Source organism: Melitaea cinxia, chromosome 8, assembly GCF_905220565.1.
Source record: "Melitaea cinxia chromosome 8, ilMelCinx1.1, whole genome shotgun sequence".
NCBI classification, from domain to species: domain Eukaryota; kingdom Metazoa; phylum Arthropoda; class Insecta; order Lepidoptera; family Nymphalidae; genus Melitaea; species Melitaea cinxia.
In genome coordinates this window covers 7,414,170-7,429,650 of record NC_059401.1, presented here as the reverse complement: position 1 = coordinate 7,429,650, position 15,481 = coordinate 7,414,170, and the positions used below count along the sequence as shown (strand labels likewise).

Here is a 15,481-nt window from a genome sequence, read left to right as displayed (position 1 = left end):
CGAACAATTTTGAGGAAAATGTTTATCGCAGGAGCCACTCGCCCCATAAATTCTGCCGAAATAAAACAGACGAAATAGATAAAAAGCTAAACTTACTGTCATCAAGCTAGAGCCTGATAATAGACGATGATAGTAAAGCTTAGGACCTGTTTCACTAGTTGTGGATAACGCAATTTGACAGATGACGATATAATTGAATTACATTCTACTTATTTAAGAGATCTTTCTATACGCAAATATTAATCTATTACTTGTAGTTTATTAATTGAGGTGGAATAGGTCCAAATATATTTTACCTTCTGCTGTTAACGTCTAATCTTATTTGCAGAATAAACTTTTTCTGCAATTGAAGAAACAAGTCTTTAATGTTTTCAAATATTATTCGATCAATAAGAAATTTTTATACGTATAAATATAAATACATGTTTAACTTTTCATTAAATTAACATTTGCTACTATAATAACAATAAATACTCTTTATTGTACACCACAAAAAAAACATTACAAAATAAAAGTGATGACAAAGAAAGATGTACAAAGGCTAGTTAGTATCTGGGGACACGGTAGTGCCCCCGCCAAGACGAACCAAAAAAAAAAAAAAAAAAACAAAAAAAAACGAAAAGCACTACCTATCTTTTCTCGAAGTGCTTCGTCGTTTTTTTGAACCCTCATAACTTGGGTTTGGATTATACTAGATAAACAAAATTCTGGGGATATGATGTCAATAGTGAACTTATTAAACATATAAAGTTTCAATTGCATAGCTCTTATACTTTAGATTTTATTGATATCTAAAAAACCCCGATTTCGTCACTCACTGATGATCATCAAAATTCTTAGAGTACTTCCTGAAGTCCCAGAAAGCTGAAATTTGGTATGTAAGCTAGTATTAGTACACAAACAACAAAAAAATTCTAAAACCTGGAACTTTTACCCCCCAACCCCTTAAAATAGGGGATGGAAGTTTGTATGAGACTTCCGCAAATTTTGATGCTAGAGGTCTGAAAATTGATATAGGGACTTCTTGTTATTAATAATAATAATAAAATACATAAAAAATAAAAATTGGTTATTAGTTTATGTCGAAAATTTACATTTTGTAATTTTGGTATTTAAGTTTTGGCGGAGATCACCGTTTGCATATCAGTTCAACATAAAATCAAAAACAGCGTGCTTAAACCGATTATGGTGAAGATTGGATGATATTTATGGTATAAAATGTGTCGGAGGTAAAATGCAACTATAATATTGTCATGAGCAACTTACAAAAAGAAGTGAAATCCCACCAAAAACATTTTCATGTAAAATGTTGCCAAGACGAGATCATATGGCTCGCACTGTCAAAAAGTTATCAGATCTCATGTAGAGCCAAGCTTCTAACTCTACACGCCCTAACTCTACAAACCCTAACCTCGCAAACTCTATACCTTAGTCAAAATATGTGGCTTGGCCGTTTCGTTACTACCGGCTGCCGATGTTGTAGATGACGACTTTCCTGTCTCATTCATATAAATATATTTTCTCTTTTTATTTTTATTTGTATTATATGTATATCAATTATTCTTCTTCTTTTTATTTTTTCTTTAACAGAACTATTGTATGACAGAAAAGTAAAAAACAGTGAAAAAAATTTTCACCTTACGCCCACGTGACGGTAGCGAAACGGCCAAGCCACATATTTTGACTAAGGTGTAGAGTTTGTGAGGTTAGGGCTTGTAGAGTTAGGGCGTGTAGAGTTAGAAGCTTGGCTCTACATGAGATCTGATAACTTTTTGACAGTGCGAGCCATATGATCTCGTCTTGGCAACATTTTACATGAAAATGTTTTTGGTGGGTAATGTTAATATTCTTATAATTGTTTTTATTAGAAGTTTTAAAATTTGTGAATTTAATACAAACCCGGAAATATACAATCCTTTCATGCAAACATAAGGTAGATTGAGAAAACGTATTCTGAAAATGATTTACATTAATACATATTATTCCATCGATGATGTAAATAGTTCATTTTTGACGTCTTAATACGAGATTTATTAAAATAACATCGTAATCATCATTGCATTGTGCCCCTTGCATCGAACATACGCCGTGATAACTGACTCATCTTATCTATCAAACAGTATTTCATACACATCTATCGGAAAGCCATTCCGACTGTGTATGATTTTATTCTAGGCAATTTATTTTCAATAAAGAACTATAAAAAAGACTTATCTAAATGGCTCGGGCGCGACTGAGGGGAGTGGCTGTCATAAATGTCGATTTCTATTTACGTTATAACACGGCACAAGTGGTAAAACTATCATTATTTTGATAAATCGTAGATAATTTTAAGATTCTTACAAAAAACGAAATTCACTATGTACAAAAGCATATATTTGGAAATTTAAATTTAACGTTTGGCTGACTATGTAAATAATTAAAATTGCAACTATATTATTGTTCGTAAATTAATAATATCACTTTCATAGATTATTTTGTTATGTATCTCAAATGATTAAATTAAAATAGACAATTTAGGACGGTAATAAAATCAGCAAACTATAAATTGGGATTATTCATAACACTACTTCAATCTAAATCCAAATTATATTGTCTTTTGTCTAAAAAATAGTTATAATTTATTCAATTGTCTTCCTTCTACACTTTTAAACTTTTTTTATTCAAAAAGGTACATTAGACAGTTTTTTTTAATAAATAGAAGATAAATAAAAATTAAATTTTTCCTTCTAATAACATTTCATTTTTAAGTATCGTTTAGGGGAATGAAATAAAAATTTGTATACACAAACCGACTCATTTACATGTTATTTGAGCAACCAGCCCAAGGGTCCCGTATCAGCCATTTATGAGTCGAAAGTATTAAAGAAAAGAAACGGATACATATAAAAGATAGATATTATAATAGTAGGAAAAAGAAGCGTGCAAAGAAACCGCTCGCGGCGAATAAACCCCCACAGAAAGCGGTATTGTTCTGCGACTTTTAAAAACGGAACAAAATGAGGGGAAAGGAAATCGGATGAAAATATGAAAAGAATACACGTTATACACGTAAAAGTGAAACGAAACGTCGGAGATCGAGTCTCAACCGCGGCGGTCCGCAAATATAATTTGCATAGTCAAGTAGCCGAACTTTTGTCTGCAACGGATGTTCGCAACCATATTCGTTCGTTGCTTTTTAACCACACTCCCATTCTGTATCGGGCCAGACTTTTTATTGCATTTTTTCCCCTTTGAACGGATTCCTTCAATATTTTGGTGGTTCGTTTTTATTCATACGTCGGCCGTCGAATTGTTTTGCTTAGTAATACGACCTCTGTTCGTCTGTTAGGAATGCAATCATCATTGTTATTTTGTATCACATAACAAAAATTTTGATTCACAATTTGCTCATATCCTATTTATTAAACTAAATTAAATTTTTCAGTAGAAATTATGGATACAAACATATGAACAAATAATCCTTTAACGTTATGTCCACAGCTACACGTGCTATAACTAAAATCGCTTGATAATACCAAAGGATTAAAAATCGTTTCAAACCTTGAAACGCCGAAAAGAATACGGTACTAAAAATTATTATGATTCATCTTTAGTCGAGTTCATATTTGTCGACGTGAGGAGACGGATTATTTTCAAAGGGCGCTGACGATCGATAGACAAATATTGACTTATAAAAACAATAGAGGAGCGTTGCTCCCGTTTCATTGATTTCGATAAGACGTCTGATTGCTATCTGATTCTTTTAAACGCTTTTATTTCCTTTATGGATTAACACAGTATATTAAAGGATTCTCTTTCTAGGAGCGGTAAAAGGCCTGAGCGCTAATTGATAATTTACGCATTATTTACAAATGAGATAAGATGAAAAAGTCCGAAAATAAGCGTCATTGGAGTGAGAAATCGTTTTTCAGAGGTGTTAGACTGTACCGGTGTTCGGACTCGACGGCCCGTTGAATTTTCCACTCACTGGACCTTTGGGGGCACAGTCACACCTTTGTACTAGCGTTACCTTTTATCCTAAATATATGAATCTGTGTCGGATAAAACTCGTTCTGCATCGATAATTTTATGTAAAATAAACAAATTGTTTACTAAGTGGATATTTTGCTGATATAATATATACATGGTTAAAATAAATTACTATTTACCACAAAGAGTAAGATTGTTCACGATATTTTACTAAACAAAGACGCTTTACGAAACGCTCGAAGAGCTGACAATGTATATGCTACTTACTATATTTATTTTCACGATTTATGTACAAGGAGTTCTGGAATCGTATTAAGAATTGTAGAGGAACAAAAACGACGCGTTATTACCGGCCGTGTCGGAGGTTGTATGACAAATGATGCGTAGGAGTCACTCGCTAGTGAACCCCGAACCTTCATTAGCTACAACATTAATTACTAGCGAATATTTAATGAGAAAACGACTTCGCGTTTTATTTTCACGAAACATTAATTTGTACTAGGCAATACTATGTTGTTTTGAAAGTCATTAATCCAAAAGAAGTTGAAGTATTATATTGTCATAATTATCTGAGACCTTTTAAATGTTTTTTTTTTTTCTGAATTATATTACAAAATATTTCATATAAGATGGACACTAGTATAAATTTTTTTATTACACTGAAATTTATTATAGGGTAATTTATTTTTTGTTTTTCTTGCAGTTATGTACCAAAAGAGATTGAAAAAAGAAAGGAAGCAGAGACAACAAATTCAAGAGCAATTAGAGTTAGAGCTTAAGAGACGGCAGAAGATAGAAGAAGCTTTAAAACAGTCTGGAGCGCCTTCAGAAATACTCAGAATAGTTACTGGTTAGTAAAATTAACTAACAAAAACTTACACAAGGAAAATCTTATATGAATTATTACGGAATAAAAATTAAGATTTTAATCCCGACTTTATTATTTAGCGTCATAATTCCAAACTACGTATTATTGTTAGTTTTAATTAATCATTTCAAACACTCGACTACAAATCCCTACATTACTGAATGCCTCTGACATGTTAACTTAAGTTCTGTCAAACTATCTGAATATCAGTTAAAACACGACATTTCTTCGATAGTAAGACGTTATAAGATTTTACAAATGTAGTACAAATTTGAACTGTATGTAATGAACCATAAAATTTTATTTCGCATGGAATAAATAATATCGGTTGTCTTACAATTGATCGCGAGTGTGTATGGAGTGCGTGACGTAAGTGGGGTGGTAAACGTTAGTGAAGGCTTGTACTAATCTCCGTGTCAGGAAATCGTTTCGCAGACCATTTGAAATGAGGGTTCGGAGCTGAAGTAACACGCATTTTCTTGTATAATCACTGTTTGCCACTTACATTTATTAACAACGTAATTAGGTTATACGAACACTATCAATAAATGGCCAAAGGTGTTTCACGGTCTTTAAGTTAAACGCATTTATTAAACATAAGCATTGTTTACGCTATTACTGTTAGAAAATAAAGCTTTGAATAAAAAAAAAAATCATAGATGACCGTATTTTAAAGCTTGAAAATTGTCTACAAATGGTAGATCAAAGTACTGAAAGATTTTTTTATTATTATTATATGAAAACTTCAATTCTGCTGAACAGAATTTAATAATTCTTTCGCTTTTGATAGTAATTCTCGGGTTATATAATTATCTACAGAATATGATTGTTCACATTCTAAAGCTATGTTTCTTCTGCAGAGAATCTTACGCCAGCTCCACCAGAGAACAGAGAACGCGAGAATGGTACAGAGAGCAAGCCGCCGAGCACGGAACCACCCACCTCGTCGCCACCTTTCCAGCGTGACCCGTCACGCACTCCTGACAAGCCGCAGTGGAACTATCCGCCGCCGCCCGTCGATATCATGAGCGGAGGAGCTGCCTTCTGGCAGAATTACTCTGGTAAGTTATTTACATCTCTATTTACTTAGCGTTAGGATGGGTTGCATATAAAAAAAGGCCTCACAATCAACAAGTCCCAGTAGGATGTAAATCAGAGATCCAGATACAACAATAAACACTAACGCCCCGGCTACGAAAATATGAATATGATTCATACTAATACTTAGCAGGACTGTATGTATGAGACACACAAATATTTTCTTGCAAAACTTTAACGTAGCGTAAACCTAAACCACAAGAAAGAGACTACAAATGTGATGAAAACTGTATACGTTATCGAAAAAACATTTAACTTTCAAGTGTTATCTAAATAATTGTAAAACATTAAACTAAACATAAAAAAATTTACAACCATAACGATAATATAAAAAAACAAATAACAATATAATATATCTATAAAGTAAACTTTATTACAAATTTGAAACATCCATATTTGAAAATAAATAAAAAATCAGCCTTTTGCAAACAATAACATGCAGTGTTTAAACTCATCATATTACATACGTTAGCGAATCGAGAATGTCAACTATTTAAAAGCAGAAAACGATATACGCATTCTTATTTTTATTGGTATTGTATTGGGGAGAGTTGCGCTCATTGATGTATCATGAAAATAATAATAACAAACCGTAAAGCAGAAACGAATGTTTTAGGTTATTGTAATTGAAAGTTATTGTTCGAATAGAAATATATTTCCAATTCGTTATTAGTTGATTTCTGGCTTTACATAAATTAAAAATAGACAACTGAGAAGATAAAATTGTACGGATCATTTTTAATTATAAGTAGGTTACGTAAACATAAATAGAAAGTCAAAATGTAAATTCATTTAGTAAATAAGAAACGTTAGAAAAAACACAAACAAACATTTAAAAAATGGAATATATGCAATGTACATGAAATACCCAGGGTAATCCAACAAGAAGAGTATACTTCGCTCACATGTTAGTAGTTTTTTCATTCATATTTCCTCTTTGTGGAAAGCCCAGAAATTTCATTAAAAATGCACCGGCCTCTGTGGACTTTCAAATACTATTGTGTGCAGCCACACCCTTATGCAGCGACTGATGGATATGAAAACTGGCTTTGCTCTTTTGTGTTTTAAATTTATCGAATCGTAAAGTTAAATATTACATTTAATATATATTCATTTGGTTCGGTAATAAATATTACCGGAAACATTTTTTAAAAGTGAATATCCAAACTTTAAAAAATATTTTAAATCGATACTAATATTGTATAGAGGGAAGATTTTCTTTTTTGTTTGTTTCTTATGGATACACTTAAAAACAACTACACTCATTTAAAATTCTTCCACCAGAGACAATGCTACAATATCACTAAGTGATATAGGCTATATTTTAATAGGAGAAAACGGAACAGTCTAAATCGTGTGAAAGAAATATGTGTAGCGCACAGCAAGAAATTTCCTGCTCAAAATATGGAGCAGCCCGACTGGGTTAGTACCTCGATATTACAGAAAACCACAGCTGATACTGTTTTCAAACAGTATTGTGTTCCTGTTGGTGAGTAAGGTGACCAGAACTCCTGGGAGGGCCTGGGGATAGGGTCAGCAACGCGCTTGCTATGATTCTCGTGCTGCCGGCGTCTATAAGCTACGGTAATCGCTTACCACTAATTAATAATTTACGCATTATTTACAAATGACATAAAATGAAAAAGTCCGAAAATAGCGTCATTGGAGTGAGAAATCGTTTTTCTATAAGCTACGGTAATCGCTTACCATCAGGTGAGCCGTACGCTTGTTTGCTAACATAGTTAGAAAAAAAGCTGGTTTAATAAATAAATAAAATAAAACTACGTTAAAGTTTTTATTACCAACAATGTCATTTTCCCAAGTACTCTATTTTACGACAGAAAATTACTATTCCATTTTATAGGTATAAACATACGTCGTAATATATCAGCATTTACTGTAGTGAAACATTGATACGCTCCACATTTCCTGTTCTGCCGACAAGTGCCCTGCCATCAGGCTTTGCTTTCAAGTAGAAATTGCAACTAATTTAACTGTTACCCTTCCCAAGTATCTAACGCACGCGAACACGCGACTGCGATACTTACAAATGGAATATTACAATACTAATTTCATGGTATCACTGAGAAAAGCTTTTAAAATAAAATAAAAACCATAAAATTAATAGATATTGAGTAGAACTTAAAAACTTTTTAGCGTTAATTTTATTATATCTACGGCATATCGCTTTTATTGCAGGAGACATGCTTGAATACATCTGATTAATATTTAATTATAATAATACACATTTTTTTTATTTCTTTATTTTAAATTCATAAACCGAACGTAACTTGAGCCGTGCATTTAGAAGTACTGTAGATAACAATAAAAGAGATTACTTTATTTTTCATATATACATTTTATTGTAATGAACCGAATAAATTATGTTAAGAATTTTTTCTTCTTAAAAATCAACCTTTTGCAGTAAAAAGATAATAGAAAGTATAAATAAAAATTAAAACTTTGCCCTTTTATCAACTTTCTTCGATGCCGCCGGTAAAAGAAAAAACATATTTTATTATTCGTAAATTAGAAAACTTTTTCTACATTTTCCTTCAACGGTACGGGATAAATCAAAAGTTTTAAATAACAAAAAATAGAAGAACAAAATGATATAAAAATATTTCCAATGCACGCGTTCCTTTTAAAATTTAATCAAATTGTAAAAAAGCTACCATAAAAATATATGTAATATAAATCTTTTACATACAAGTATTTTCAAAAATATCTAAAATAAAAACCACAAATCACAAGCTAATAAATACAACTTTACGGGCAAAGCGAGGGCAATAGATTGGCATAACTTCACGCAACTACTTCAACAGTAAATAACATTCATATGTCAACATGTCGTCCTTCAAATATCTATCACTGACGATATCCTGAGATCGTGACGCTACGGAAAGATTGCTAGAGATTCTTATCTGAGCTGCTACACCTAAGTTTTATGAGTTTTAGGATAAAACAAAATTTGACTATGATTTTAATTAGTATAAGAATACGGAAACATTATGTATGGTTTTTGTTGTAAAAATAAAAATAAAAAAGTAAACTGTTAAGAGGTAGTTTAAAACAAATTGAATACGATTACGAATATAAAAGTATTTTATAGTACGCTTCAGCCTGTAATATCCCACTGCTGGGCACAGACCTCTATCCCCATGTAGGAGAAGGATCAGAGCTCCACCACGCTGCTCCAATGCGGGTTGGCGCATATATTCCCTATTATGAGTAACGATCGCTATCAGTTGTACATGATAACAACCGGGTCCGACCACGGTGGGCAGATCCGCAAGGACTGCACAAACACCCAGACCACGGTAAACATCTGTATGCAAATACAAATGTTTGTCATGATATTCCAAACCCACATACAAAAAATCAATATAATACATCCAGTAGTACTTACTTAAGTGGGGATCGAACCCGCAACCGCTAGCGCAACAGCCACAAACCAGTGCTGGGACCGTTGCGCCACCGCGACAAAAGTATTTAAAGTGAATTTTTATATTTCCTAAAATTCAATAATTAAAAAAGTAGATAGATAGGATTATAGTTCAAGTTGTAATGAAAAACATGTTTTGTGTAAATAAATGTCAGTCAGCGTATGTTTTCATAAACGCGGTAGAGATGAAATGAACCAACTGATGTTAAGTAATATAAAGTTTGAAAAATTAATAAAGACGCAACTTTTCCGGCTACTTTATAGGTGCGCTTGTAAAATGAATGGAAATAAAATTGTATAGCACAGGTGCGCCAGAAACCTTTGACGATATTAATTTTGGTTTGCCCTCAAGAAGATATTTACTTGTCTGTGCTTATATTATAAAAAGAAAAAGTGTATTTGTTTGAACGCGCGAGTGGTATGCCGATCCGATTATACTTTTTTTTCTTGGGAAACTTATTTACGGTGGAACGTTATAGGCTATAAAACATCGTACTAAGGCTTATAGTTTAGCTGGTATTAAAATATGCACATAGACTTCAGCCGCTTATTAATAATTTAATGTAAAAAAAATCTTTCGATAAAATCAATCTCACCGTTCGATAGTCAAAACGCCCTAATCACGAATTAAATAAAAGTTTTTTTTTTTTTTGTAAAAGTCACATTTAAAACGAACTTCATTGTGTCACGGACTTGACGGAATTGAATCCTTCGGAAAAAAGAAAGAATAACATTTAATAGGAAACCAATTCAAGTGATTAGACACACTTCAAAAAGTCAGCAGCAATCAATCTATCCTTAACTTGTCTCAGATCTAGTAAAGAGTGAAGAAGCAAGCAGTTAGTATTTCACTAATATGTTTAGGAGTGAAATTGATATGTTCCGGATATTGATATCGGCCAAGCCGTCCATAACAACCTTCTCATATTTTGAAAAGAATAATGTTTGTGCGCTGTAGTTTAATTATTTTAATTTCGCTCAGAACCTTCAATTGCTCTTCGGATAAAATATCACCTTTGATTAAATTTTTCAGAGATATTAAATTACTAAAGAAAGGTTGTAACTTTTTTACCAAAAAATTAAATCGAGGATCAATGACGTCTATAAAAGTGGTAAATAAAAGGAGAAACAAACTGAGCAGGAGCTGTTTTTGTTCGACCAAATTGAAAGAAACAATTTGTCTGTAAACCGAGTAAAAGTCTTATTTCTTACGCTATCTTCACTTTAGTTACAGAATTAATTGAAATAAACTTTTACACCGATCAACGATTAAATGTTTTCATTGTTCTTAAAGCTACGTATTTTGTGGTGTATTAGTGACTCATTTAAACAATGGTTAACCCTGTCTTAAAATACAGAATTATTCTTTTCATAATATTTTCGTAGAAGATATACCTAAATGACATAAAAACAAAATACATCAAAGTGTGGCTTATAGAAGCGGACTCCTACAAGAAGGACTAACTTTTTATTTAACTCGAGCGCCCAAGCGTAACAGTTATTTCAAAGAACAAATAGATTATAGCACTCAAAGGAACCGGCAGTTCTGTTTTAGGAGCGGCAAATGCAAAAATATTACGTATTCAAACAGACCTAATGGGACATTTAGGGGTGGCAGCGAAGTGAAACGGCAAAGGCCGAAGCTTTTAAGTGTATAATATTTAATTGTGACGCCCTAGGCGTATAATCTCACCCGGGATAATAGGTTTCTGTTTCGGGACAACCCCCAATGACGACACTTGCGAGTGTGATGCCCTGGAGCCAGTCGTCGCTGAGACAAATCGGATTACAATTGAGTTTTTTAATGATGAATGAATTACAAATCGTGCCATTTAATCAAAAGCTTACTTAGATTAAAGGTCACAAACATAACTTTCTACAATATGTTGTATTGTAGCCGCCCGACAGGGATTCATTTCGTTACGATACCTATCGGATTAGAGTCATTTGTAGTTACTGCTAGACGTAGTAGCGTAAATTTTGCAAACTTCCTCGTCATACAAGCGCAATCACACTAACAAATAAACTTGATATTATAGCTACTATGTACTTGGCTACTTAATTAAATAGTTGTACAATTTTATAATACCTAAAAAGGAAGAAAGAATATCTTTATTATAGGTTAAATTGTTTTTATTGTATTAATTTAGAAATATATATTCATCGAGTAATACTTACTTATAATTCATGAAGCAGATTACTTTTAAAGCATAAATCGTAAACGAATATTTCGTACAGAAATTGAATTCCCGTTGAGAAAATATTCCTTAGAGTAAGCAAAAAACGTGATTCCGTTTATATCTTTTATATCTCGTAAATTGCAGGAGGCGGCAAGCGTTGCATGAAATTGAATAAGCATATTTCGTAAAACGTAGACGTTTTCGGAGACAATTGCCTTACCTCACCTACTCTTGCCTCTTCACGAACTTTGTCAATTTTCCTAAAATCTTGTTAGAAAATATTCATTTCATTTATTTTTTTCTTTTAACTTGTTTGTGTCTCGTTGTAAAACGTTTCTAATGTATTAAGGCATGATGTTGTTTACACATTCTTAGAATAGCCTGAACAAATAATCTGCTTTGATTAATATTAAAGAATTAAATTTTTGTGGACAATTATAAAGGAACGCGATTTACCCGGTCTTAAGATTTTGATAGTTGATTATTACTACTGCAAAAGTTTTAAAGAACTTTGGTTTTGTCTCCTTGAATGTATATTTATAAATTTTAATAATATTATAACTATTAAATGAGGATCTTTAGATTTATTAATTTATAACCGACACCGATGTATTTAAATAATATTTTTTCTTATATTTTCAAATTACAAATTTTACTTCAAATTTCGTAAAACATTAACTGAGCAACTTTTATTGTAACAACTAAGAACTGCGTCTATCAAGACAATTGCGTTATGTTCACGCAACGTCTAAATGCACCCGCCGTTCATCCCTGTAGCTAAAATCATGAAGTAATTCATTGTACATGCACTTGATTATCGTTTAACTTATCTAAAAGAATTTTAAAGTCTTAACTGTTACTAATACTACCTAACTATACAAAGATATATTAGGTGTATGACAAAACTAAGATTTTGTGTTCTAATTACTTAAAACTTTATGGTTTCTCGCTCACATACCATCCTCAATTAAAACAGCAATAAATACCTAATTTTATTTATATTTCATATTAAAATTTTCATATTAATGCCACTTAAATATACATATGTTTAAAACAAGTTTCTTATTTTTCATTTTGAGCATTTATACGCGAAATGTTCTATTAATATTAACCTCAAACGCGATTCACAATTTAATAACTGCCTGTGATATATATATACGCTTACGTTTATAACAAAAGCAACATTCAGTATTAAATTAGAAAGTAACATATAGATGTAGCGTCCGTTTGATGTCACCCACCCACGTTACTAATAACATTTTCCGGGGCGACGCATTCATACCTTGGCGCCAAATATGTATAAATAAGTTTATAAATCAATTCATGGTTTTTAAAGTAACCAAAATATTTATTGTAACTGTTTTAATTAAAATTAAGCTATTACGAAACATTTTTGAATGCATCAATAACAGTATATAAATAATAAAGTATTTAACATAATTTCTCTTGTCAACAGAATCCTTGGCGCAAGAGTTGGAGATGGAGCGCAAGTCCCGCCAACAAGCCATGGAACGTGACGTGAAGAGCCCGCTGTCAGACCGCGCCAGCTACTACAAGAACTCAGTACTGTTCAGCTCCGCCACTTAGCTGGCAAACACCGGGGCCGCAGATTTCCCCGACCAATACGAAAACAGCGACGAAACAAGAAAACCCATCATAAGCGTCAAACCTGAGTTCAGAGAAAAATAGAACGCCAATCGTTGATCCAAAGATATTTTGTCATTGGAATTTGAACGCGCTCTATTGACACTTGTGAAGGACTACTCACGAGTCTTATTCCGAAACGACACGCTCGTTTTTGTACATTAAAAGCATTGAATTAATAAATTAACATTTTTTTGTGTATCTGATCTCGAATAAGTACTTTTACTTTGAGATTAACTGTAAATACTGTTATTAAATTCGATATAAGCACGTAGATTTCGTGGCGTACAGCGAAGTCGCAGAAACTCTTCTTCCATAGTGAAATTTGTAAATATTTCTTAATATTTTTAAGGTTGAAGCCTAACGGTTTATCGACGATACACATAATTTATTCGTCAACATTTAATCTTTTACAAAATGTACCTTTAAACTTATTGTTAAATGCCATATTTATACATTAAGTATCATGATTTACAATTTATATATTTAAAAAAGCAACAGCCCGCCTTGGCTTTCTTATTATTTGTAACAATAATGCCAACAACAAAACAAAAAACAATTGACCACCAAAACAGTTGGAATTGACCTAAGACTGCTTTTAAATGTTTTTCAAACAATTGTATATGGAGTCACTTTTCTGTTTATTTTACAATTTCATTAAATTGTCGTAAAATTGCACAACTATCATCGACTTATCTGAGAATTCAAAGAGTGTAAATTATTTCAATGTGAATATGTGATCTTCAACATAAAATAACTTATTCATTTTAGTGCAATGATTAGATTTAACTGATACTAGTATATCTAAAAAAAGATAGAAGTGTACGATAGATTTGTTAAGTTAGCGATTTTAATGATTCATTATACAAATACAAATATGACTGAATACCCACAAAGAGTTCTGGCGTACAACATAATGTAAGCGTTTCTTTAAAGTTTCGTACTTTAGACATTGTAATATAATCTCAGCATCTCATATCCATGATCGGTGTACGTGGGTAGCTATTGTATTAAGTGCAGTAGGTTTAAAGTTATAGATAAAGTATAAAGTATAGCGTTATTTATATCGATGCTTAGTTTACAAAATGACTTTTAATGTCTAAAATAGTTTAAATAAGATTTAGACATTGTACCAAGTGTTCGATTGGCGCTTGGCTATGAGTATGACACGAATATCATCACGATTTCAAATACATTTGGCCTCACATGTAAAGACATGACATAAAATTGCAGAAAATGTATAAAAAAACTGAACAAATAGTCAAGCGCCGATAGTAAATAATGCTTGAGACGATTAATTTCATACATATTATCTGTAACGGATAATGCGACGTAATAAATAAAACTTAGCTGTTACAATAAATGTTTAGATGAATGCGCGTGTGTGGTTGTATGCAGGGCGTGAATGTGGTAACTTCATATCATTTCTTTCATTTTTATAATAAAATGTAAGAGAGTTTCACTATTCAAAGTTTAATTGTAAAGTTCTGGTAAACTAGTAACCGTTAGCGTAGGTTTCTTTTGTCAATTAGATGTCGAGGCTTATCAGTGTACACATTAATACCTTGGTTATTGCGTTCATAAAGCGAGTTATTATTTATTATTTTTATTATAATTATAGTTATATTATAATTTTACTTAAAATTGTGTGTGTGCCTTGTATCGTAGAGGAAAATATCAAAATTAAAAATGAAAATTATCATTTGTTGTTTTGAATCTTAAAATAACCTATCCTAATAAGTATACAAATTTAAATAACAATTGAACATTTATTATACAAAGCTAGAAAGAACTTCATAATCGTTTCTGAAGTTTAACACTCTAAACGTACATAATTACATATGCTTCAATATCGAAAAAAAAATGTTATTTTAGCAAATAACAGTAAAATATATTTGCAGAAAAAAAATCACTAGCGTAATACCTCAGATCCAATCCAAATTGCTACTGAATAGTCTGTCATTTACAAGTGTAAAGTTTTAAAGAAGTCGGTTAATAGTAAATAAATTGCCTGTAGAATTACTCTACTGACATTTAAACTGTCAGTAATCATTAAGACAAATAATTATATACTCTTTATGTTTGTATTTACGTATCTGTTTGTAAAAATACGTACAACTGTTTTCCAATCAAACTTTCTAAGATAAAAATGCACAAGATTTTACTCACATTTAAATAAGTAACAAGTGTCAGTCAAATTGATATAAATTGTGTTTGCTCGCAAACGAAAAAAAACCTACTTCAATTACATCGACGAGTAATACAACGTATATC

At 31.9% G+C, this 15,481-nt stretch overlaps 1 protein-coding gene across 1 annotated transcript in view; it reads left to right on the top strand.

The window, feature by feature from the left end:
- The window catches only part of LOC123655639 (dachshund homolog 2), a 147,423-nt gene extending 134,273 nt beyond the window's left edge, over positions 1 to 13,150 (top strand). Inside the window, exons 9-11 of the mRNA XM_045591402.1 lie at positions 4,676 to 4,822; positions 5,701 to 5,901; positions 13,020 to 13,150. Coding sequence (XP_045447358.1) covers positions 4,676 to 4,822; positions 5,701 to 5,901; positions 13,020 to 13,150 — 479 coding nt within the window. The remainder of the gene's footprint in view (positions 1 to 4,675; positions 4,823 to 5,700; positions 5,902 to 13,019) is intronic.
- The last annotated feature ends 2,331 nt before the right edge of the window (positions 13,151 to 15,481 follow it).